Below are 23,449 nucleotides of genomic sequence, written 5' to 3'. Positions count from 1 at the left end.
AAAGAAGTAGAAAAGAAAAAAGAAGAAAAGAAAAAAGGAAAAAAAACAAACAAAAAAAATACAAGGAAGCGCGCGCACATCAGCACCGCGCGGTTGGCCAGGGAGCCTCGGTCCGCGCGCGCGCGGAAAAAGAAAAAAAAAAAAAAAAAAAGGGCCAGGAGGCGCGCGTGCACAGCACGCGCGCGTGGCCTACACGCGCCAGACGCGCGCGTGCACTGCACGCGCCAGCAGCAAAAAAAAAAAAAAAAGGGCCAGTACGCGCGCGTACACAGCACGCGCGCGCGGCCTACACGCGCCAGATGCGCGCGTGCACTGCACGCGCCAGCAGCAAAAAAAATAAAAAAAAAAAAAAAAGGGGAAGAGGAGCGCGCCTTCCCATGCACGCGCGCGCGCCTCCCAAGGCAACCTTGGAGCGCGCGCTCCCATATAATTGGGCACAACTTTCACCGCCTTCCACCAAATTGCGCGTAGATTTTGACTCGCTTCACCAAATCGCATGAGAATTTCAACGCGTTCCACCAAATTGCGCGAGCTCTTTAACGCACCTACCAAATTGCGTTCGCTATCAAATGGAGAAAAAAAAAATTATTTCTCCACACCATGCCAACTTTTAACGCAAGACTACAACACCGATCTACTCTCGACAAGATCCGGTACCCTTTTCAACGTGGCTCCCACATCCTCTCGAGAGTGGGGGGCTTGCGAGACAACTCCCACGAGGAACCAACTCGCGCAGTAATACAACCCGCAGCGAGATAACTCCCACGAGGAGTCCACTCGCTCAATGCTACTACCCGTTGCGAGCCAACTCCCACGAGGAGCCAACTCCCTCGGATCTACGAAACCACAGTGAGATAACTCCCATGAGGAGCAAACTCGCTCAGTCCTACAACCAGCAGCGAGACAACTCCCACGAGGAGCAAACTCGCTCTGTCCTACATCCAGCAGTGAGACAACTCCCACGAGGAGCAAACTCGCTCTATCCTACATCCAGCAGTGAGACAACTCCCACGAGGAGCAAACTCGCTCTGTCCTACATCCCGCAGTGAGACAACTCCCACGAGGAGACAACTCGCTCGGACCTACAACCCCTTGCGAGGAAAATCCCACGAGGAGCCAACTTGCTCGGTACTACGAACCCTCAGCAAGATAACTCCCACGAGGAGCCAACTCACTCGGTACTACGAACCCTCAGCGAGATAACTCCCACGAGGAGCCAACTCCCATGAGGAGACAACTCGCCCGAAACTCACTATGTAATCGCAAGCTCAAGTTAGCACGATTACAACCCTAGAAACACTTAGAAATATTATGAGAATCTATATAGCCTGGCCAGCTTGATTACTCAAATTTATCTACTTGTTTTCGACGGGTCCCTCATTAAAACGTGGCCACGGTCCAAACATACTTAAGACCCACGAGGTCTAACAAGGGGCACGACCCCCATAAAAAAATCTTGAGAGTCTGATCCCCTCCTCAAGTACATCACGCACAAGGCTATATGTAAACACATATAAGCAACGCGTCAAAACATCGACAATGTCGAAAAATAACAACTCCCACGTGGAGAATACTAGCTCCGTGCTACTACATTATCGTGAGACAACTTCCACGAGGACATAACTCGATCAACTCTATTACCCCATAGACAACTCCCACGAGGAGATTACTTGATCCGTGCTACTACATTATCGCGAGACAACTCCCACGAGGAGATAACTCGATCAACACTATTACCCCGCGACGAGACAACTCCCACGAGGAGATAATTCGCTACTACATCGTCGCGGGACAAAACCGACGACTCAATTAACTTACATCGCGACGACCTTGTCGCGCTATGCGCCAACGCGCATTCACGCCCCTCCGACACACGCTCCAACGCGTTTTCGCATACCATTAGGCCATACGTCAACGATCGACTTCTACAATTTTTACTCTCGACACGATTTGAGACCCATTACAACATGGCCCCCACATCGACTCGAGAGTGGGGGGCTTAATGATATGCCTAATTGGGCCAACCCAATGGGCCTACAATTTCTTTACCTACTGGGCTACGAGCCCAATATCGAAGACTAATATCACCGAGGCCCAAACACATTCAAGTAAGGCTTGGGCCCAACAAAGCAAACCCAACCCAATAAACGACATATAAATAGAGGTTTTACTCATTTTATTAAGGTACGTCCTATTAACTGAGCAATACAAAAACGCGTATTCTCTGGACTATTTCTATGATCAGCACGTCTGACTTGAGCGTCGGAGGGGTTTCCGCCGGATCAACCCCCGGCTTAGTTCATGTGTTCTATGATCGCAGGTACCTCAGGATCATCAAGTTGTCAAGCTACTGATCTGCTTTGCTCTCCCAGTTCATTTTCTACACCACCCCAGGTGATATAAATACTTTTTAGCATCATCACATATATATATATATATATATATATATATATATATATATATATATATATATATATATATATATATATATATATATATATATATATATATATATATATATATATATATATATATATATATATATATATATATATATATATATATATATATATATATATCGTTACAACACTCTTCCATTTATAGATCAAGTAGCATTATTCTTTGCTTCATGATTTTTGCATATAGTGGCTTATGTAAGATTCCGCTCAACAAAACTTATTTTAAACAATTTATAAACGGTTGCGGCTATATGGAAGACTAATTCCACTTGTGCAAGACCAAATTAAAATTTTCAATGTATAAATACTATAATACCTTTATTTATTAAAAAAATAAAAAATTCCAAATATGCAAGACCAAAAATTCAAAAACACAAAAAACCCTATCACAAGACCACAAAATCACAAGACCAACTATCATCTTCTCCATCTTCCAAAACTCACAAGACCTTTCTCCTTCCTCCTCCATTAACCCACAAAACCTAGAAATTCAAAATCATCAAAACTCAACAAATCTTACATAGATGGCAAGTATGGAGTCAGAAGACATCAAAATAGAAGATTCTACGATGGAAGAACCAAAAAATGTATGCATTTACAGGTTTTTTTAGCTGTAATATCGATTTTCCAAAAAAAATCCCGCGCAAACGAATTCGACATGCAGGTCGAATTTTACAGGTAAAAATCGACATTTAGATGTCGATTTTGAGGTATAAAATTCGACATTTGAATTTGTGCTACAAATTCGACATGTCAATGTCGATTTTTACCTATGAAATTCGACGCTTAAGTGTCGATTTGTAGCATAGTTTTTCGACACCTTGGTGTCGATTTTTGTTTTTTTCTCATTATTTGTATTTGGTCTTACATGAGAAAAAAAAAAGTCAATTTAATTTATGGGCATACTTATTATTCCATCTTAATAAAATAGAATCTTTTGGAATATTTCTTTAATTTGGTCTTGCACAAGTGGAATGAGTATTGCATATAGCCGCAACCCTTATAAATTCTTACGTTTGATGAGTTATTTTAAGAGATGATAAACTGCCATACCTTGTTTTAAGAATTAATTTTTTTTTAATAAGTTTGGATAATGACATTATGAGTTACTTTTATTAATTATAAGATCTAAATTTAAAACGTGGCGTAAATATACTTTTTAAAATTATATCTTAAAAGCTCTCAAACAACTTATTTTTAAGATATCCAGTACTAACATTAACATCCACAGAATTTGCATAATACACACATACATTTATTATATAAAAATAAATGAAAGTTCTAAGTTTCTCGCACCAACTTACCACCTCCGGAACCAGTTGAGCTACACCCATGCAGGCAAGTTCTAAGTTTGTCGAATAGATTATACGAAGAGAAGGACAAGTTAGCGGTCAATTAAGCTTCAATTTCCACGTTTTCTAACATAACAAGATTTTTTTTAAGTAGGAAAGAAAATCTGATTAAGATCTAGATATTGTTGCAAAGTCAACTCTTGTGTTTTAAAAAAAAAATCCGATGAACTAAGCTAGAGATAAGGTTCAGACTTGAGAAATAATATATATAAAAATATTTAGATGAGGTTTTTGTGAAGTCTCCAACCATACACCTTTATATTCTAAGTTTAGGGGCTATATCTCTTTCACTAATAAGCCCATCCCTTTAATATTTATTTATAAATAAAGGAAACATTCATGTATATCCCAATATTACCCTCAACCCTTTATACCTAATTTTTAATATACTCCAATTTCATCATTAACTTAATTTAACCTCAATTTGACCCCAAATTTCTCAAATTATTCAATTTTGACACCAATTTTTTTTTCCCAATTTTTTGTTTTTCAAATATTTTTTTTTGCCGGATTCCGGCGTTGACTTTTCAAATTTTTTTTTTCTTTTGGATTTCCGGTGTTGACTTTTTTCGTTTTTTTTTCTTTTCTTTTTTCTTCTCTTTTCTTCCGGATTTTTTCGGCGGTCTCCGGCGTTGACTTTTTTTAGAGTTTTTTAAGTTTTTTTTTTTTTTTTTTTTTTTTTTTTTTTTTTTTTTTTTTTTTTTTTTTTACGTCCGTCGCTAAACATTGACCGTAATTGTGCTGTCTCTGACAGTAAATTAACGTAATTATACTGTCAATGATAGTTAATTAACGTAATTATACTGCCGTTGACAATACATTTATCTAATTGTTCTGCCGTTGACAGTAAATTAACGTAATATTATTATTTTTTATTTTTTGTTATTTTTTTTTATTTTGTTTGATTTGTTGACAAGTCAACGTAATTATATTATTGTCGTTGACAGTAAAATAACTGTAAACACAATAATATTACAGTCAACAACATCAATATTATTATTTTTTTGGGGTTTTTGCTTTGTTTGAATTATTCACGGAGTAACGTAATAATATTACTGTCTATTATTGTAATATTACTGTAAACACAATAATATTACTGTGGTTGACGGTAATATTACTGTTGTTATAGTAATATTGCTGTCAACCACATCAATATTATTATTTTGTTTGTATTTTTTTGTTTGTTTGAGTTATTCACGGAGTAACGTAATAATATTACTGTCTATTATTGTAATATTACTGTGGTTGACGGTAATATTACTGTTGTTATAGTAATATTACTGTCACTCACAGTAATATTAATTCTTTTGGCTTTTTATTATGTTTACATTTGTTGAACGGTCAACATAGGAATATTACTCTATTACACAATAATAATGAGTTTTGTTGTGTTAATATTATTGTGCTAGAGATTAATATAGCAATATTACAGTGTTAAACTGTAGTTTAGTTAATTTTTCTGTGTTTAACAGTAAGATAGTTAATATTACTGTCCATCACAGCAATATTGTTGTGTAAACGAAAAAAAAAAGTTACAGAAAGAAAGAAAAGAAGAATTTTTTTTTTTTGAAAAAGTCAATGCCGGAAACCGGCGAAAATATCCGGATGAAGAAAAAAAAAAGTCAACGCCGGAATCCGGCGGGAAAAAAAAGTTTTTGAAAAAATAAAAATTTTGGGTCAAAATTGAATAATTTGTGAAATTTGGGGTCAAATTGAGGTTAAATAAAGTTAAGGATGAAATTAGAGCATATTAAAGTATGACTGTATGAGTGGTTATTTTAGTCATTTACAAAAATTTGGACCATGTGTGGACTTATTGGTAAATGAGTTTTTTGTCTTGATCTCTTTATAAATAAGTACCATTGATGAGCTTATTTGTAAAGACCCCTATTTAGTAATTATTAGATTTTCAGAAGTGGCAAAAATAAATTTTAATTATATTATCCGATGAACTATTATTATCTTTTTGGCTTTTTGGTGTTTTAGAAGTGGCGAATAGCGTCGTCTCCTGCTCTCCTCTAACTTTCAATGGACAAGTGACTCAGTTTTGAAAGAATTGACTCGGTTTCAAAATTCCACTGAGTCACAATAAATTCGTAGATCGGGTTAACTAATCCGTTTTAAATTAGGGAGGGGGGAGACGAGGTTTGAAGAACAACTCGGAAGCCCTGAATTTTAAAAAAAGTACTAATATACCCGTTTGGTTGACAATATAAGATTAGCCAAGATAAGATTAAATAATCTAATAAAACCTAATTATTTTATTGGAGCTCGCCGCGACGTCCAAAAAATAAGTCTCATATAAGGCAAGATAAGCCAAGATTATATATTTTGGCGGGTCGACTCGTCAATTTATTAGAAGTACTAAACATTAAATTAAGTCCAACTATTTAGTTAATCGCGACTTATCTTGGCAACCAAATGGGCCTAAAATATTTAAGAACCTTAAATTTTCTTAAAAATATGGGGGCCGTAGACGACCGCCTACTTTATCTTCCTTCAAAATTAGTCCAACCTACAAAATCTTGGCTAGTTCATTCTAAATCACCCCAAGATGTACGGTCAAAAGTGTGGTTGGAATTAATGCTAGTGCCAATGACATATTGTTAACAAAAGTGCGATTAATGATTCATTGAAATTTTAAATTAATAAGAATTTACGGCAATTTTTTTAGCGCAAAGTAACAAATAAAATCGAAAGGAAGGAGTATCTCTTTAACTAGAATCGAAGAACTTGGAAATTACAACATTAAATAATCTTAATCACGTGACAGTTACCTTATGGCTTCATTTGGATTTACATTTGGATTTAGGGTAAGTTTTAAAATCCATAATAAAATCAATTAAACTTGTTTGGATGAACATTATATTTTACAATAAATTTAAAATCCTTTGATCTTATTTTGAGCTAATTTTTTATTGGTGGATTGAAAATTTATCTCATTTTGATTTATTGTTATTTAAAATTTGTTTCCCAAAATCATATCTTCCAATCCGAGTTACCTCTACGGTGTGTTTGGATGCAGGATTGGGGTTTAATGAGAGGATTTAAGAAACGTTTTCATTATTAAATGAATTATTCCAAAAATAATTAATAGTATAATGGGGCCAAATCTATTTAGCTATTTTTTTCCCCATTAATTGGAATGACATAAATGCCCTTCTCATTATCCATTAGAACTCAGTTTTCCGGTTCCGTTGCCATCAATAATCCACGGCCTATTTATATGGCTGAATTGTCCTAATTAAACATTATTAAACCCTACCACCAGAAAACAAATCTAGAGAGAGAAAAATTCTAGAGAGAGAGAGAGAGAGAAATGGGTTCTCTTCCTCATATAGTCGAAGACTGCCTAGGTATTGTCCAGCTCTTTAGCGACGGCTCCGTTAGCCGCTCCGACGACGTTAAATTCCCGATGGAAGTTCAGGACGACGGCTCCGCCGTATGGAAGGACTGCTTGTTCGACAAGGAACACGACCTCAGCCTCCGCCTCTACAAACCCCGCTCCCCTTCCGCCGCCGCCGCCGCCGCGCTCCCCATTCTGTACTTTTTCCGCGGCGGCGGCTTCTGCGTTGGCTCCAGGACGTGGCCCAACTGCCACAGCTGCTGCCTCCGCCTCGCTTCGGCGCTGCAAGTTCTTGTCGTGGCGCCGGACTACCGCCTCGCGCCGGAGCACAGGCTGCCCGCCGCCGTGGACGACGCTTTCACCGCCGTGAAGTGGCTCCAGAGCCAGGCTCTGTTGTCCGACGACGGCGGCGCTGATGAATGGCTGGCGAAAGGATCCGTGGACTTCGACAGGGTTTTCGTGGTGGGAGATTCCTCCGGCGGGAACCTGGCCCATCATCTGGCGGTGGAGCTCCGGCGTGGATCGCCGAGCTTGGCGCCGGTGCGTGTGCGCGGCTACGTGCTCATGGCTCCGTTTTTTGGCGGCACGGTGAGAACCAAGTCTGAAGCAGAAGGGCCGCCTGAGCAATTCTTGAACATAGAGATTCTCGACAGGTATTTATTAAATTAATATTAATAATAATTTTACGTGAAAATTTTCAATTTGCATGGGAATATGAATTAGGTTAATTTTTGGCGGCTTTATTACTTCATTTTCTGGTAATATTATAGTATTTAATTAAAGAGCTACAAGTCTCTCTTTTCACTTTTCACAAATATTAAGAAACTCAATAAATATATCTTCATTTTAGAAAAATCATATAGAAATGACTAAAACAACTTTTATTATTTAATGATTTATAAGAGAAAAATAATGATTAGAGTTTCATTAATAAGGTTAAAACAAGAAAAATGCATTTAATGCAGTATTGGAAATTTAAAGTGACAGATAATATGGAACAAAAATATTTTAAAAAATAGACAGTTATTGTGGAACAGATGGAGTACTAAATTATTTTCTATCTAGTAATCAAAAATTCAAGTGCTACTTTATTTATTATTCGATGAATTAAATTATTTAATAGTATATCAAAATATATCTTTAGTGAAAAATAGTAAGATTTTTACATATAAAATTTTAAAAATCAACCTCCCCACAAAAAAATGATAAAATAATATATCTATTCTAAATTGTGAATAAGAAATCAGGGAAAAAAAGGCACAATCTCATATTTTGGAATTGACCTTTTCTTTTTCTTTCTTCTTCCAACCTAATTTTTCAATAATCTGAACATTAAAAAGAAAAATAATAATAATAATAATAATAATAATCTTGATGCGTTTGTGGGTGGGGTAACATAGTATAATTATTAGTTATTTATGCGAGTACTGAAAGCGTGACACTTTATCGTGCAATAATTGATCCAATCGGGCTCTTTATATTGCGGTAACAATGATAACAATAAATTAATTTGTAATAATAATAATAATAATAATAATAATAATAATAATAATAATAATAATAATAATAATAATAATTATTATTATTATTATTATTATTATTATTATTATTATTATTATTATTATTATTATTATTATTATTATTATAGTCATAATAACTATAATAATAAATATAATAATAATGATTATAATAATAATAATAATAATAATAATAATAATAATAATAATAATAATAATAAATAATGTTGACAACTGAGAGAGCTCCAATAATCCACTTTAGTACTATTTTCATAAAGCAATGAAAGCGAAACCCAACTTTAGAGAACATAAAAAAAATGATCTGTTCTCCCTTAATTTTTTTTGTACATCCTAAATACGAATTGGTGCATGATTAATTTGCATCTAATTAATTAATAAATTAAGCTAATATTACGAATCTAAAGGTTACTACTCAATTATTATATTTAATTGTAACCCCTTAAATTAAAATACAATCTTACTATATGATCTAATTTAATTTACCAAATACTATGCATTATACCAACTTAAGAATGAGTCTAGTGACATATATAAAAGTGGAACAAGTGATAGTGTTGGATCTTTGAATCTTTCTTGATAATGACTTTATGATGATAGAGACATTGAGATTTAGACAAGAGACTTTCATTCATAGACAAAGTTGTCCCAATATACATTAGAAAAGTATATATATATATATATATATATATATATATATATATATATATATATATATATATATATATATATATATATATATATATATATATATATATATATAATATAGGTGTGTGTGTGTGTGTGTGTGTGACATATGCCTCTATGTGGTTGTAAAAGAATGTTGGCCTTTTAAAACATGGGAAATTAATTAATTAATTAGACTCATGAAGAATATATAGGAATCCACTAACAACCACATTCATAAGATTGGCTTTTCCCAATCTTATCTTAGTCATTCCCACTTTTCTATGATTGGACAATAGATTTTGTGTGGAATATGTGTATGAATGAATATACCTTCACAAGTTTTGGAGATCTACATATATACTCGGTGTATTTTACTTGGTGCAACATATGATAATTTATTTGCTGGTTATTTTTATGCTATACCTAGTGAAGACTACAATGTATTTTTTTATCGTTGATTTACGCACACCTATGTAGATGTGTGAGTATATAAATTTTAAAGATCTACTCAATATATTTGATCGGATTGTATAAATCCCATTTGCTCTAGGTAATTTTAGGATTATAGGACCATGGATCACTTTCTCAAAGGCAAATTTTAGATCTTATTAGTGTGAACCAAAAGATTCTTTGCATAAAAACAAGGAATTTATGAAATATTTCTCCAAAAATTGAATTTTCTTTTATTAATATATAGAGACGACACAATAAGTTGATCTTTTGACTCATTGAATAATATAAATGAAAATCTAATCGACAGAATTAAGAAGAAGAAAATATGCTACATTCGATTAATTACACTAGATAAACATAGATCTGCACATAATAAAACACACAACTATGTGTATATATATTTAGTGAGAGGTTATTTCACATCATTAACTACTTTGAATTGACAAGAGTCATTTTTTTTCCAAAATTATTACTGGTATTTCATAAGAGTAAAATATTTTAAACATTATCCACATAAAACATCTCTTTCTCCTCTTTGTATTTATCTCATTTCTAGTCTTAAAAAAAATTATCTCATTTTCAATACGATAATGATTATAGAAAAAAAATAAAAAAATCTTAGTTAATTAATGACGTAGTTGAAATGTCTTAATTTACACTCCCATCTACATTATTGCAAAATTGAGAATGAGACATCATCCTATATTATATTGTCAGCAAATCTTGAAGATCTTCAATTTTTCAAACTTCTTTTCTTCAAACATTTGAAGCAGTCAAATAAATAAATAAAATAAGGCCAAGAAATTCAATTTTTCAAACTTCTTTTCTTCCATTTTTCAAACTCTCCTTCAAATCTTTGAAGCAGTCAAACAAATACGTGGGCTTGGGTTAATTAAATTTAATTTAATTAAAAATGAGTTTTAGTTAAAAAAAAATGAATTTGCAATGTCATTAATAAACGTATACCTGGTTATGTATGCCGGGTGGATTTCAATCGTAGGTCTGATTAAATAATCAGCCGCTAAGCACACATGCACACGTATGTGTACGTAATTATATATAAATCTACGATTGAAATTCATCCAGTACAAATAATCAGGTGTAACATCTAATTACTTGTTGTTGGATATATAGCGAATGCATTTTTGTTAACACTCTCTACAATAGAAACCTCAATCAATTTTATTTTTTATTAGATATAAAACCCTAGCTATATGGCTAACCCTAATTTTTTATTTCTTATAAAAATTGGGAAAACAAAAAAAAAATTAGATTTTGGAGATTAGCAGTGCCAGATGGAAACACAGCGGACCATCCGTTAGCAAACCCGTTTGGGCCGTTAAGCCCAAATCTGGATTCTGCAAAACTTGACCCAATTTTGGTTCTTGTTGGAGGGAGTGAAGTTATGAAGGACAGAATCGAGGAATATTCCGTTAAGTTTAAAGAAATGGGCAAAGAAATTGAATATGTGGTATTCGAAGCAGAGCAACATGGTTTTTTCGTCAACCAGCCTTTCTCGCAAGTGGCCAACAAACTTCTCCAAAAAATAAATCAATTTATGAATAAATAGAAAATGCAATATTTATTATTTATTTCTCCTTTTTCTCTTTTCTTTAATATATATATAACCTTTATATAAGTGAGTCTACTTAATTAGGGGTGTGGCTTTTAATTTTATTTGTTGCATGTAATAGCTTTGTTGATGAGTTGTTTGGAGTTTGTTAAGAATTAATCTTGTTTTTGCTATTTAATATTGGTACTACCACAATTTCTATATTTTGCTAATATTTATGATATGAATAGTTTTTTTAGCAATTCGATGTAAAACGGTCGTCGTACTGAATACAATAAACTTTAAATATTTAACTCGGTCAGTCCTAGTGGAGACTGGAGACGAACTTATAAGTTCCATTCACACTAAATTAGAAATTAAAAAAAAAAAAAGGAAGGCAAGTGGATCGATAAGCATTGTCCAATCACGAGACGTCATACGAGAACTAGTGGGGCAATTATATTGGTACAAAAGAAAATGCACAAGGTACAAGCCTCTCGGGAAAACCGCTAGAAATGGACAACACGGGCAATTCAGGATTTTATAGAATCTACACCCGGTGAAGTACATATTTAGTTTTACGCTAATGATCTACACATAATAACACACATATTTATGTGTATGTATGCTTAGTGTATAATTATTTATGTGGATGTACGGTTTAAAATTACAGGGTGCATTTCATGAATCTTAATTGTAAGCCGACAAAGGAATTCCAATTGCTCTCTAGGACAAATTAGAATGTCAACTCAACTCCCAATTGTACACATGCATGCTATGTAGGATAAATGAATTTTTGTTTTTTTGCTACACAACTTGTTCAATAAAACAAAAACTAATTCTTTTTGGAATGAAAAATAATTAAAGACAAAAAAGGGACATTAATTACGAGGTCAATGGCATCTAGTCTGGCCGACCTCAATCCATATTACTTTATTTAAATCTTCTGCAACTCAAACAAGAATTTGCAGAAATAGAGGAGAGAAAAATATGGGTTCCATTTTGAAGATCCGTGCTGATCACGTGCTTCATTTGTCCAAAATCGCCAACAATGGTGGTTCAACAAATGCTGTTGGTATGGGCGGTATAGGAAATTTTCACTTATATACAGGTAAATTATATAAACTTCTCTGTGTGCGAGTGTTTCTGTGTGTGTTATTTATTATTATTTATAAAAAAAAAAGGAAAGGGTTAACAGTTTGGATCGAGATACAGGTTTATAATAAATGTACAACAAATTATTGTTTAATAATATGATTTCTCACTTTTGCGCAGGACTCGTGAATTTGCTGAGCGGATCTAAAAGACGGCATAAAGCCGTAATTAGTTGCTGATCGTGTTTGGATGAGAAGGAGCCGTGAACAACAACTTGAAGAGTTGGTTGTTCCGGTTACGATCGTTGCCTATCGCTTCGAACAAATGCTTCCTCCATCATATCATATCCGACTTCTCCTACTCTATGTATAATAATGTCGGATAGTTAATAAGATTTTCAACATTATATATATATAAATAAATATCGTAATTATTGTGCAATTTTCTTTCGCTTCCTGCTAAGGGATATGGAAGACTAGTATGGCTTGATTTAGATTCGTTTATTGTAATCGAGATCGAGCATTTTGGCTATGTTTGGTAAGCTTTTTGGCTTCCATTTCTATTTTATTCTGGAGAAAGATGTTTTGGGAGAAGAATTTGTAAATAAAATAAAGTTTATTTGTGTTTTGAGATGAGACAATTTGTACCGTAGCAAGTCAAATCATGTCTAAAAGGTGTTGGGAAAATGTATTTTGGAAGAAGAATTTGAAGGATAAAATGATTTTAATTTGTAATTTAGTGAAGACAATTTTCACTGTAACAGTCAAATTATATCAAATCATATCTGTTACAGGTAAAAAAAAATTGAATTCTTTTTGGAAAAAGTTGTTGAAAATATTTCAGAAATATAATTTTATTTTGGGGGAAAGAATGAAAAGAATTTGAGAAGCTTACCAAACATAGCCGCTAAAGAATATATATATATATATATATATATATATATATATATATATATATATATATATATATATATATGGGGATTTCAAATGCCCATATATTGTTATTTGGAGGGATTTTCGTTAGCCTGGATTTGATGGCATTTGTTCACACGAGGAGGCCCGAATATGGACGGCCCACAATCAAATGCCGTAGACACTTATTTATGTTGAATGTACTATAAGATTAGGATTTGCATCTTTCCTTACATCAATTGATTTTAAGACAACTAGTAGCGTACAAGGTACCATAATTTTGTTGTTTGTCCGTAACGTAATCAAGCAATTTGCTTTGATAATCAAATTACTAATCTCTAAACATGTAATAATGTTTACTGATTCATATCTTAATGCACTACAGATAGCAGAATAAATTACATCAGTTCACAATGAAATGTTGTTGTAAAATCCTATTGTTGAATCAAGAGTTCAAGATAACTGAAATCTTGATTTTCACTCTCAGCTCATGTTCTATATGAGTAAATTAACTAGTCCATGTTATATAACGCGCTCTACATTTTAACGGAAATGACACAAAAATCGAATAATATTTATTCACCAATCAAGTATGAAGGAGGCCGAGCAATTCACCTTCATTCTTCTGGTGTGTCCTCCTCCGAAATTTTACTTCACTGCCAACAAATATCTTGGAAGTAACTCGAGAAATGGTTCGGCAATGAAAAGAGAGCTAAATAACATAGTCTTGTAATCACCTAGGTGTGATATCTGCAATGCCGGATGTTGGAGTCTCTGATCTTGGTGTACCAATAGCAGCCAATTCCAACTCGGGGGGCAGCAAATTTACATCATTCCACTCCATAATAGCTGCGCATTATGACTTGAAAATTAGCTTTCAAACAAGATTTATTATGAACGAAAAATTAAGTATGGGAAAAAATAAATAATCGAACGAGCATTTGCAGAAGAATGCATACATTCTCTATTCCACAAATCTGTCATGCTGACATCTGCATTTGATAAAAGCCAATAGTCTGCATCATTCTGCAAAACGAGAAGCAAAAAAAACGACATTAGATTTGAGCATATTATTAAGGTAACCAATAGCTAAAATGTGTCTCTGAACTGCAAAAGTAAAAGGACGAGATTAATTAATAACATCTGAAAAAATTTCATGTAGAGTTGGTTAGAGAGGTAGACAGCATTCTTGCAGCCACACGAAAATTTTCAGGTCATACAGTAAATCAAACGTAGAGAAAAATAGGGACAGGTTGAGAATACACTAGATGATCTTGATTAGCATTCCATATAGCTAATAAACTGCACCGTAAGGTAATTTCAATTCATAAACAGTGTTAGCCAAATGAGCATTTGTTCGCTGACAAAATCTTGTATTGGTAACCAAAAAACTTTTCTTCCTTAATCAGGGTAGCAAGTATAGATACTCAAAAATGAAAAGACAAACAAGAGGTTATATCAGTGGGGTAACATTTAGTAAAGCCAATAAAGACGCAAACGCACAAATTAACTTCACTTACATCAATATTTGAGGGGACAATCCTCGTCATTCCTCCAGCATTTTCTTGCAAAGCACCAAGCTCAGAGTCCTCGTGACTCTCTTGATTCTGAGCTTCATTTTGTGGAGCATCGTGCGCCAAGAAGGGTCTCTCTGCTTCTGGCACTACTCCGTTCATCTCTTCAAACTTCTCCTCAAATTGGCTGAATCAAAACAGAAAGACTTTCAAAAAGTGAAAGGAGTGAATAATAAATAATCTTTTGCAAAACATAAAGAGATTGACCATGATACCTGACAAGGTACACATCAATAGGGCCCATGGTACTTCGAAGTATAATTCTATATCTCCTTTGTGGATAATCAACAGCCTATGTACAAAAAGTACAATTAGTTAAATGGTCAGAAACAACTCTAGTGCAGCTCCACAAGCTCAGTCATCTTAGATATACCTCGTCGGGATCTGGTACTTCAAGGGTTGTCCCATGCGGCGCTTTGACTGCTATGAGGGTTTTGTTCTGCCAGCATTAACAGTTACGGAATAAGAACATATAACTAAAAATATGGTTACGTTAACTGCCATAGAAGGATAAAAGATGAACCTGGAAACAGGGTAAATTTTTAATGTCATCTTCGGTTACAAAAAGCAATCTATCACAGCCAAAGTGAAACAGGTCATTAGGAAATAATAAACTCCTTTCAGTATATTCAAGCAAAGTAAATAAGAATACGAAAGAAATATACCTTTGGTTGTTCTCGTCTTCACTCAAGTCTCTCAACTTCTCTTGCATTTGCCTGTAATGTTTCGAGTAATCACAATACATGAAAACACAGGGATAGCAACACTCCCTTCTCAGAGATTATAAACTATGAATTATTAAACCTTATTCGATCATCCAAACTTGTTTCTTCCATGGAAAGGTTCTCAATTTCTGCCTGCAGATGAAAACGAGATAGAATCACATTGCTGATTATTCAAACCTAACAACATGTCAAAACTAAAAGTCTAACACAATAAATATCAAGGCTTGCAAGTTTAGGGAGATCCCATTGACAATTACAACAGCTAACATTAAAAACATTTTTCGACAAACAAAAAATCATTTGATTGAACTATGTATACTCTCACCTGTAAAAGAGTTGCATCCTTGTCCACTTCTCCAGGTCGTGAAGTATCAAGCCCCCTGGCAAGTAAATATTGATCCCCATTAAGTTCTTAGTTTTATTGCCACTCCCCATATTGATTAAGACATGAAATATAAAAGCATAGCACCATAATATTTCTGAGATGTAACACAGTCTTACTTCCAATGAATTCTGTTCTTGAGCTTCTTTTCAATAAGACCAATCCCTTCAAGGACATTAGTTATGTCATATATACGTCTCTTCTGAACCTGCATAACAGAACTTCAGTTACAATTCTGATACCCTTAAAAAAGTACATTCACCTAACAGATTATAATCACCTGCAAGGTGTCAGCTGCTTTATTTAGATCAAGGTCACCATCTTCTGCATGCTTTATTAATGTGATAAATTTCTTAGTTAAGAGACCTGAAACCGATTGCAAACATTAATCAGCAACACACCATCTGCAACTACAATTTGCTAGCATTGAAACCTCAAATCCAGATTAGTGTTATTACTCAGAGAGCTATCGTATCGGCAGCTGCCAGCAGGAGTAAGAGGGGACGGCGCATCTGTAAAAAGTTACAACAATATCAGAATTACGTCTATATAAACCATTAATAAAACTGTCAAGGACATAAAAAAGTTTGAGTTAGAAAACGGCAGTGGCATACACAATACAACTAAAATAATTATTCTTTTTGGAAAAACACTCTCACAATTGTTGGTCACACATTGGTATAACTTCTGAAAATTAAAGGGGAATATGTCTCACCAACATTAGAGATGGGGGTTGACGGTAGAGATTTATTGTTCTTGGTGACCCTCGAACGACTCCTTCCTCCTTTAGCTACAGGTGTGCATAAGGGGCTGTTGGGGATGTTATTATATCCTGGACTTGCTGCCCACTCACTAGACTCGACGTCATTGTTTTGATACCCATTCTTCCTCTTCAAAGGCTGATAGACAATACTGTAGTCAGCAGATGTAATACACATCAAACAAAAAGACTATAACTTTACAGTTAAAACTACCGATGAGATCGAGGAACTTCAGAACCTACATCAAATTCGTCAAACACCCAGACCAATTAATGAGTGGCAATGGATTATTTTAAAAGAAATGGTATGACAACCTCAAGGGAAGCTGCTAAAATAGACATGGAGTATTTCAAACTACAAATCGAGAGGGAATCGAATGGTCAGAGCACATTTTATGTGTCAATTTTACAAAATAAACAGGAAGAAACTTCCCCTTTATATGATTCTAGAATCAATTTATCCCCCATTTCCAAATTTCAATTATAAAACATGCAGATCTATACAGAAATCTAACTACCCTTGTACTCACTGGTTTGAATCGCTTAAATTCAACAAGTCAGGGCTCAGTGAAAACCCATTCAATAAACACCAAAAAATAGTTACATTCACGGAAATTAGCAAGGGCAAAACAAAAAACAGCAGTTAAATAGACGATACAGTGAATTGTGAACCCACGGGAGACTTGACGACAATAGCTTCGGGAGCGTGATCGGCAGAGGAGGCGGCGGCGGCGGCGCGTGCGGGGGTGGAGAAACGGTGGTAGTCGTCTGACGAAACGAACGGCGGCTTCATGGACGCGAAGGGGAGATGCCGCCTGATCGACGCCGGCGGGGTCTGCTGCTGGTGGAGGATCTGTCCACTAGACGCCGGAGGAGTCGCCGCCGCCGCGGAGCCGCGGTTCGGCGCGCCGCGCCCAGCCATTGAATTGTTAAAATTAAGGTGATTAAAATTAATCGAATCAAGTTAATCAAGTTGGAGGATTGGTTATGGAGGGGTTTTAGATTCCAGATAGAGAGGGAAAACGAGGGTTTTGAGATAATTTCTGTGGGAGAAAAAGTTTGGTGTGCGAGTGCTAGTGTGTGTGTGTGTGTGTGTGTGTTTGTGCGTATTGGGGGTGAGGGGGTGGGAGTAGAAAACGAGGGAAGGGAGGGAATTTTGGTTCGGATAGATGTGGAGGGAAGTGGAGAGAAATATGTCAAAAATCAATTGAGGAATCCCCCTTTTTGCTATTTGGTCCTCGTATAATTACTTTTGTTACTGTTTTAACCTATTTTCAATTTTAACCCGTTTTAGCATTTACAAAATGAGTTTTTTTTAGAGGTAAATAGACTCCACTTCATATCATTCCAATTTTTCTTTTTGTTATGCATGTAGCTGAATTATAATAGCATTTATTTTCATTTAAAATCGTGCACTGATTGTTCTATCGTAGGTATTAATTATGCGAGTTGGCGACGTAATTTAGTTAATCCTTATCCTTTTTACTATTAAGTAATTTTAAATGACAAGGACACGCGTCACAAATATAAACACCAGATGATGAAGATTAAATGTAGCATCGAAAAGACCTTAAATTGTATTGTATGATATGAAGTATAAATACCAGATGACGGAGATTAAATGTAGCATCGAGAGGACCTTAAATTGTATATATGATAATTTTAAGTTGGTTTATTATTGTCATGTTGCTTGTAATTTGGTTACAAGTTAGGATTCCAAATATGAACTTGAAAATATCACGAAAATTCCATATTTTTTATAAATAATATAGTATTCGAATTTATAGATGACATAACATTATATTCCTGAAACATTATTATAAATGATGATTAAATTTATTTAATTCCATTATAGGCACTTGTATATTACTCTCAAAATGCTAACTTGGTGACAGTATGTGCAAATATTATTCTAGTTAATTCAAAGTTGATGAAACAATAAAAGGTATTAATAATGTTAGGAGGTGATTAGAATATTAGCTAAAAGGGGGGGTTGAATTGCAAAAGGGGATAGAAAAAAGAGGAGCAGTGCAATGAAAAGAAAGAAGTGGGAGATGGGCAGTATCCGCGTTCCTCGCGTCTTATTCAACCCTAAAAATAAAAGTTGTTTAGCATATTTGCAGCCGCGGTGCACACAGTGGTTCGTGCTACTGCCTCTTCATCGTGCCACGTGCCATTGTTAAAAGGGCTATTTTTTTTTTATTTTTTTTTAATTCGTAAAATATTGAAGGTTTTTTGCACATGGTTTAGCCCAGATCGATTTTTGCAGCCCAATGTTATTATTGAGTAACATTGGTGTTGGATTTGACCCAATAAGTTAATTTTAAATGCCCAACCCCTAATAACAGTTAATTCACTACTTGAAAAATAATTAAATGCATTTTATAGATACATAATAATATTGACACTACATGTATTTTCTCGATTTTTTTTTTAATAAAAAATCCGAAATTATGGGAATTATATATGTAATTCCAATTCTGAGAAAAAAAAATATCGGAATATCAGAGAGTGAAAAATATTGTTCCAAAATTGAAACTTTTCAATTGAAGTCGGTGCAATCGTACATTTCATTCCGATTTCAACCCGTATTCTTTTTTACAATAGAAGGTACGAAAGATGAATGGTAAAAATAGTGTAGATGTACATGTTGTAAGGGATTAACAAGCATTGAAATATGCATTTTTTCTCTCTTCTATCTACATGGTTCTTGATCTTGTCTTCAGGAATCTGGCAGATTCGATCGTTAATCACTTTTCTACTTGTATTTTGTTTCTCCTTTATTTACTATGATTTATCTATCGTCAATATTTCCTATTTTTTAACTTATTTTCTTCCGCTCTCCCATTTCAGAACCCTATTGACGGCGGCGCTAGACTCGTTTCATTTGTTAACTGCACCTTCATCTATCTCTCATCTTAATATGGACGGCATCTCAGAAGTCATGTCTAGAAACTTCCATCTCACTAAGGAAGAAGGGGAAATGCCGACTTTCAACGTTAATTCTGGTGAGAAGAGGGTTCCCCCCAAACTTTTTAACTCGTGGAAATATTACATAAAAATATTTGGAAGAAAATATGATTTTCAGATAATTTGATAACGAAATAGCTGAATAATTTTTTCTTGTAAAATATTTTTTTTATAAAAAAAAATAATTTTTAGATATGTTGATGAGAAGTATTCTTATTTTTGCACTATATAGTTTCAAAATGATTGATGAATAAAAAAATATAATTTAACATTTGTCATCCAAAAAAATTACCATGAAAAATATTAAATTACCTTTATTACCTTTAAAAATTAATTTGGGATGCATTATGCAAGATTATTGTGTTTTGAGGGTGTAAAGTGCTAAAATTTATATTTGAAGGGTGCAAATTAAACCATTTTTTGGATTTCAAATTCATTAAGGACTTTTTGGTATAAATAATTCAAAAATGGTGAAATTCACACAAATAAGGGAAAAAAAAAAAAAAAGGAAAAACCCAATCCCCATAGCCCAAGCCCACAACAGCTCTGCAGTAAATTCACGCGCTTATCTTCTTCTCCTACCTCCACCAACCACTCTTCCACCTTTAAAAACCCCCCAAAAACTTGGGCCAATCAGCCACAGTTATTCCTCTCCGTTAGATCCAGACTGAACAACAATGGCGTGCTCAGCTGCCACGTCAATGGCCGCTCTTATCTCATCCAATCCCAATCCCAATCCCAAAGCTCACATTTCTCCCAAAAGCTCCATCTCTCCCCAATCCGTTTCCCTTGCTTCCTCATTCTCCGGCAAATCCCGCTCTCGCTCTTCCATCTCTGTTTCTTCTTCGAAACGACGTAGTTTGGTCGTCCGTGCTGTAAGTTTTTCCTGTTCACTCTAATTTCTTACTTTCCATTTGTTTTTTTTTTTTTGGTTTGAACTCTGATTGTTGTTGGCGTGAATGTTCGATTTTTTGGTTGACTCAGTTATGTACTGAGTTAACTCACTACTTGAGCTTCAGATTTCTACAATGTGGCCACATTTTTTTTTTTTATTTCTTCTCGAGGAATCCTTGTTACGTATATATAGTTACATAAATTTTGATTCAATGTAACAAGGAATTTATGTAACCGGTTCTAAAAGAATTTAGACTCTCTCTTTTTCCCGTGAATGCGTATTTAACGATTTAATTTAAGACTAATTGCTGTTCAATTTGGTTGAATTATGTAATTCATTAGATTATTTTGTTTGTTTTTTTACCAATGTTCTCATCGTGAGATATTTTTTCTCCTTGACAGAGTGAACTTCCTCTGGTTGGAAACGTAGCTCCGGATTTTGAGGCAGAGGCAGTTTTTGATCAGGAATTTATTAAGGTAATCTCCACCAGAATGCCGATTTATGTTCGAACATCGTACATTTTAAAGTTACTTTTTTTTTTTTTTTTTTATTTAACTTTGTGTTGATTCTATTTACAGCATTAGATAGTATGTAATGAATTTTGGTTCGAGTTGTCAATTGAAGGGTTAATATTCACCTACGTTTGCATTTTGCCGGAAGGATTCGGATTTGAGAAAGAAAAAAAAACGAATCGAATTTTAGGTGGATTAAAAAAATACAGCATAACAATTTAAACAAATAGCACAAGATATATAGGCGGAAGACTGCGTGGATTCAACTGCAACTTAAATTATCCTAAAATAAATGGATTTTCTATCATGCACTCGATAACATTATTTTCTAAAAAAAGATTTATTTCTGGAATAGTTAGCTATGTTACTTCGATCAAGTTTCAAACATAACCCCATACTTTCCGGCATACTGTGGGTTCAACACTGTGAATAAACGTGTTTTTTGTCATATATAGTGACGATCTTTAACCGATAAGAGCTATTATGGGTGCAGGTTAAGCTCTCTGAGTATATAGGGAAGAAATATGTTATTCTCTTCTTTTACCCACTGGACTTCACCTTTGTTTGCCCCACGGGTAAGTCTGAAACTGAACCCTGGTTTGATATTGGCCACATCATCACAAAAACGGTAACTGCATTTTACATATCGTTCAATTCATTATGTTGCAGAGATCACCGCTTTCAGTGACCGTTATGAAGAATTTAGCAAATTGAACACAGAAGTACTCGGTGTATCCGTAGACAGTGTGGTAAGCATTATTATTATCATTTTTTTTAAATCTTGCGCTGTCTGAATATTTTGGCCATTTTCATGTTACATTGTATAGGACGACTTTTTTCGAATCCCAATTTGATTTTACCGTGTGATTGATTGCTTATTTTTTTCTTGTAGTTTTCCCACCTTGCATGGGTCCAAACGGAAAGAAAGTCCGGGGGTTTGGGTGATTTGACATATCCATTGGTTTCTGACATAACTAAGTCGATTGCAAAATCGTACGGCGTGCTGATTCCAGACCAGGTATGTATTGTAATATCTTCATTTCCTCCTTTTTTTTTCCCTTCATTTATGAATTATGATCCAAAAAAATTGCAGCTGCAAATAGTTAACCTTCTCGTATCGAATGAAAAAATAAAAAAATAATGATCCTATTATATTGATCTTCTGATTATTTCGTGGTGCTTTGTTCAGGGAATTGCTTTGAGAGGACTCTTTATCATTGACAAGGAGGGAGTCATTCAACACTCCACTATCAACAATCTCGGAATCGGCCGTAGTGTTGACGAAACACTGAGAACACTCCAGGTAATGTTATAACATAAAAAACATTATCATGGTCGAATTATATAAAGTTGTTACGAAATGTTCTAGAACATCCTAGGCCGTTTCCAGAACATTCTAATTCGGAAGTGTCGGGGGAATTCACACGTGTTGGTTGATTGATTATCGTGCAGGCATTGCAATACGTGCAAGATAACCCAGATGAAGTGTGCCCAGCTGGATGGAAGCCTGGGGAGAAATCAATGAAACCAGACCCTAAGCTTAGCAAGGACTACTTTGCTGCTATTTAAGCTCTTCGATGAGAATCGAGATTGTTTGTTAGAAAGAGGCTGCAGAAAGTTTTGTTATTCATGTAACTATTTAAATTTATTTTTTTAATTTATTTATTGGAGTTCATTGTTGAGTTCTGAACAACGCTTTGGAAAATGACATTAATGTTTAAAATTGAATGGTTTCCCCCGATCAAATTGAATGTCTTATTGTGCGTCGATTAATGATAGATATTGAATGTCTTATTGTGCGTCGATTAATGATAGATGTAATTTTGGTCTGTGTTTCATCTAGTGTAGGATCTCATCTTATATATCGTCTGAAATCGACTCTCTAGGATTCGCTCCTAGATGTTACATTCTTCTTATATACCTCATTCCGAACTCGTAAGTTTCCGAATTATTTTATGGAAATTGGAATATATATGATAATGAGACTAGTCCGAATTTAATTTCTAGTTCTTTTTTTCTTTCGAAGATTACATTATAATAATAATATTACTATGTAATTTATTAAAAAAAAGTCTGAATTCCGACATTTTACGATTCAAATTTTCAAATTTGGACACAGGTTTTTCATTCTAATTTTCCGATTTTATTTAACGAAATTTTAGAACCTACGAGGTGAAATCAGAACCATACATGTACACCTTCATGTGCGAATTACAAATCAATCTCTACCAACTAAGACATGTCACAAGCCATCAAATT

General features: G+C 34.4%; 3 protein-coding genes and 1 long non-coding RNA gene across 5 annotated transcripts; 3 read left to right on the top strand and 1 right to left on the bottom strand.

Moving 5' to 3' along the window:
* Positions 1–6,958: 6,958 nt before the first annotated feature.
* On the top strand, positions 6,959–11,588 carry LOC105950033 (strigolactones hydrolase CXE15). Its single transcript, XM_012973357.2, has 2 exons — positions 6,959–7,810; positions 11,087–11,588. Exons 1-2 carry the CDS (start codon positions 7,131–7,133, stop codon positions 11,382–11,384), a joined length of 978 nt encoding a protein of 325 aa, XP_012828811.1. The 5' UTR covers positions 6,959–7,130; the 3' UTR covers positions 11,385–11,588.
* Positions 11,589–12,298: 710 nt separating this feature from the next.
* LOC105949936 (uncharacterized) lies at positions 12,299–13,101 on the top strand. Its single transcript, XR_001172144.2, has 2 exons — positions 12,299–12,477; positions 12,642–13,101. It is a non-coding gene; the product is annotated as an uncharacterized LOC105949936 (long non-coding RNA).
* Positions 13,102–13,682: 581 nt separating this feature from the next.
* On the bottom strand, positions 13,683–18,018 carry E2F3 (E2F transcription factor 3). 2 transcript variants are annotated; one of them, XM_088823885.1, is made up of 14 exons: positions 17,490–18,018; positions 16,769–16,952; positions 16,512–16,565; positions 16,334–16,419; positions 16,173–16,261; positions 15,997–16,051; positions 15,751–15,803; positions 15,612–15,662; positions 15,470–15,518; positions 15,320–15,385; positions 15,162–15,238; positions 14,893–15,073; positions 14,332–14,398; positions 13,683–14,221 (listed from the first exon to the last, which is right to left on the bottom strand). In XM_088823885.1, the coding sequence occupies exons 1-14, from the start codon at positions 17,733–17,735 to the stop codon at positions 14,106–14,108; spliced, it is 1,374 nt and encodes a 457-aa protein (XP_088680011.1). In that variant the 5' UTR covers positions 17,736–18,018; the 3' UTR covers positions 13,683–14,105. The 2 variants fall into 2 exon arrangements, with proteins under 2 accessions (XP_088680011.1, XP_012828776.1); XM_012973322.2 differs by having other exon boundaries at positions 17,472–17,984.
* A 2,244-nt stretch (positions 18,019–20,262) lies between these two features.
* Positions 20,263–22,936, top strand: LOC105949997 (2-Cys peroxiredoxin BAS1, chloroplastic). Its single transcript, XM_012973314.2, has 7 exons — positions 20,263–20,658; positions 21,080–21,154; positions 21,684–21,765; positions 21,860–21,939; positions 22,083–22,208; positions 22,380–22,493; positions 22,643–22,936. The coding sequence occupies exons 1-7, from the start codon at positions 20,461–20,463 to the stop codon at positions 22,757–22,759; spliced, it is 792 nt and encodes a 263-aa protein (XP_012828768.1). The 5' UTR covers positions 20,263–20,460; the 3' UTR covers positions 22,760–22,936.
* Positions 22,937–23,449: the final 513 nt, after the last annotated feature.

Source organism: Erythranthe guttata, chromosome 10 (assembly GCF_056151865.1).
Source record: "Erythranthe guttata isolate IM_541 chromosome 10, IM_541, whole genome shotgun sequence".
NCBI lineage: Eukaryota > Viridiplantae > Streptophyta > Magnoliopsida > Lamiales > Phrymaceae > Erythranthe > Erythranthe guttata.
This window is presented reverse-complemented; position numbering and strand designations above follow the sequence as displayed.